The sequence below is a fragment of the Cynara cardunculus genome (genome assembly GCF_001531365.2).
Source record: "Cynara cardunculus var. scolymus isolate 2C chromosome LG 8, CcrdV1, whole genome shotgun sequence".
NCBI lineage: Eukaryota > Viridiplantae > Streptophyta > Magnoliopsida > Asterales > Asteraceae > Cynara > Cynara cardunculus.
This window is the reverse complement of record NC_037535.1, coordinates 11,140,668-11,143,851: the sequence shown is the minus strand read 5'-3', so window position 1 is coordinate 11,143,851 and position 3,184 is coordinate 11,140,668. Positions and strand designations below refer to the sequence as shown.

At 34.8% G+C, this 3,184-nt stretch overlaps 1 protein-coding gene across 1 annotated transcript; it reads left to right on the top strand.

Moving 5' to 3' along the window:
- The first annotated feature begins 1,973 nt into the window (after nucleotides 1–1,973).
- Nucleotides 1,974–2,696, top strand: LOC112516181. The gene has a single exon (XM_025123203.1). The coding sequence runs from the start codon at nucleotides 1,974–1,976 to the stop codon at nucleotides 2,694–2,696; it is 723 nt and encodes a 240-aa protein (XP_024978971.1).
- The last annotated feature ends 488 nt before the right edge of the window (nucleotides 2,697–3,184 follow it).

The following is a 3,184-nucleotide window of genomic DNA, read 5'->3' as shown; positions in this document are numbered from 1 at the left end:
TGATAATGAGAACATAAGACGTCAAGATGGATCCTATGTGACACATGTTGCACGTATAAAACATAATTGATATGAATGATAAATTGATTGTTAGAGTAGTGGGTAGAGGATAAATGTTGGGATGTGAGAAATGGAAATGGGTTTGTTCTACATTGGTAGATTTTGGAAACCTCGTTACATTTATAAGTAATTTCATTAGTGTATGTATTAAGACTTATTGAAGGAAAGACCCTCTCCACGTGCGTCAGATTAGCTACCGATAGGCAAAAAACCACTTCCCTCGCTAATAGCGACATAACTGGTTTTGGCCTATCTCTCACAAATCCGTCGCTGATTAGCGACGAGTTTGCGATGGACCTGTGGCATCCATCGCTAACCAACAAGGAATTTACGAGGTATTAGCCTATTTTTCTTATTTTCTTAATTTTTATGTGTTATATGTACACATGTACATGTGTATGTGTATGTGTATGTGTATGTGCATATGTATATGATGTGTATATATGCGTGTTGGTTGTTAACCGCGATAATTAGATCTATATTTATATTGTTGAAGATACATGTATCGGATGATGTATATATATTTAAATGTATGTGTATACGTGAAATTTGTGTGTAATATGTACACATGTGTATGCATCATATGTATACACGTATCTCGATATTCTGCGATAAGGTAAAGTTCACACTTTTTTACGTTAGCAATTTTTCTTTTTCTAAAGCCGTTTCAGCCATTTATCCTAGGAAACGGACTCCCTATTTGGTGGCGAATCTGTTTTAAGGAAACCGTGTCAAACACGGACTTGGCTCATTTCTTTTCTCTTTACAATTTTCAAATACAAAGGTTTTACAACAAGTACATGTGAAGCAAATCTATTGTGAAACAAATATATGTTGATCAATATTTAAAAGAGAAAATTAAAAAAAAATCAATTAACTTTTCCATTTTAAATGATTAAGTTCCTAAATTGTTTTTAAATATATAAACAATTGGACTTTTCCGTTTTGAACAATTAATTCTTTCGAACATTTTTTTGAATAAATAATTATCAAACTTCTAGCAATTGGTTACCTACATTCTTTTAATTCAAAAAACTATCTATAACCGACTAGAAAAGATTTAAAGCAAAAATAATTAAATCAAATATAATTTATTTTTTGTAGTTCTCATATTATTAACAATTAGGGGTGAGATTCATGAAGAACCGAAAAAATGAATAGAGGTGAAAAATAGGAAAAAAAAACAGAGCAATGGAGCAATGTATTATTAGAATCATAGAATGTTTCTCAAGTTTCCCCCCTTAACTTGATACTCTATCTATGCATAATATATGAGTTCTTGAGTTAAATGACCATCTCCCTCATTTAAATAGTATTCTAACAATTTCTTTTTGGGTTAACCTAAATGTCAATACTTTCGCAATATCTAGGTCTGCAATATTGGCAGTCTCACTTAAGGACAAAAAAATAAAATTCAACATAGATATGCAATTGCAATGACCAGATATGAAATTGTGACGACCAGGTCCGCAATTGCCACGATAAAATGGTTGAATTTGATTTTTTTTTTTCTTTTAGCTAGGTTCGCAAAAATATAATAACATTTGGGTCAAACCGAAAAGTAAATGATTAAAAAAACCAATTTAAATTAAGAAAATGGTCATTTTAGCTAATTAATGTATAGTGTGTGGTAGAGAATACAAACAAGGTATGATGTATAGTATGTGGTAGAGGAATAGAACCAAGATGGCTCGATCCTGTTGCCAACCCTATTATCCCATTATTTGTTTTTCTTTTTTATCTTATCTTATATTATAAATCATATCATGAGTGCATGCACATTTTTAATCGTACATGCTTTCTTTATATAGACGTATGCCTTCCAACATCTATTTGCTTTGACTCCTTTTATACTCTTTTTATTGTTTCTCCATTAATTAAAAACTCCAAAACACACACACATACTGTGCGAAATGGGTGTTAACGATGATCACGACGAACAAGAACTAGAGGCACTCGACACACTTTCCCTCGCAGATTTCCCCCTAACAGATGATGGCGATTCAGGTTTTCAAAATCATCTTCCTCCCAATACTCCTTCCGAAGATTTCTTTGAGTTTTTTAATGGCGGATTAGGTCATTACTCAGAAGAACACAGGATGTCTCATGCAGAAGACATCATCTTCGCCGGAAAACTCATACCCATCAACGACCAACCACCACCACCACCACCACCAAGAATGCAAAATCAAACTCGTAAACAAAAACAAATCCATCGCCGGCGGTCTGAGTCAATGCGCGAGTTAAAGAGCACCACCAACAACCCGACAGCCACTCGACTCGTTAGAAACAGCCACTCTTTGGATTACAAGAAGTTGAACAGGAACTCAAGATACAATTATTGTGAACCAACGGCGGAGATCCACCGTAACAGTTTAGGTAATAAATTTTCTTCTTCTTCTTCTCGGTGGTCTGATCTTATGTTTGGGCCAGTGAAAGTGCCGACGGAGATGGATCTCCGGGACATTAGAAACCGGCAGATTATCCAGAATACTACCAAATCATTGTTCCCTATTGTGGAGGGCGGTGATGGGTTTGCTGTTAGCCGGATTGGTGATCACCGGAAAACTTCATGGGGAGTACTTGGAATCCTGAGTTGCAAAAGTTCCGGCAGTGTTGCCGTGACGATGCCGTAAAGTAGATGCAAGATTGAAGTTTAAAGAATTGACACGTTGGTGCCCTTTCTTTTTCAGAAGCATACCATATGGGGCATAACCTGAATAATTGTATTAGAATTTGGACCTTTACGTGTTTGGTAGTTGTATTTGTTTCGGTACAATCATTCCATGCATAAAGGTATAACCCATGATGCATTTTGTTTATATTATAGTTTTCCTCTCATTAAAAGCCATTCTAAATTATTATTGTATTGTTTGTCGTCATGAATTAATACCATGAAAATTCTCTCTCTTCCTTCTTTTAAAATATTTAACTAGCATGTATTAATCGGTCAACTTGCATGAGTCTTAACTAATTTATCCTATGGGTTAACAACTAGGAAAATTCACAGTGACCTGACAAGATTCTATCAGTCGAATCACGTTTTTCGATGGATTTGACCATCGGAAAAAGCCTAATGTTTTGTAGTGTCAATGGATCAGTTGTAATTCGTTCAATAATCTCA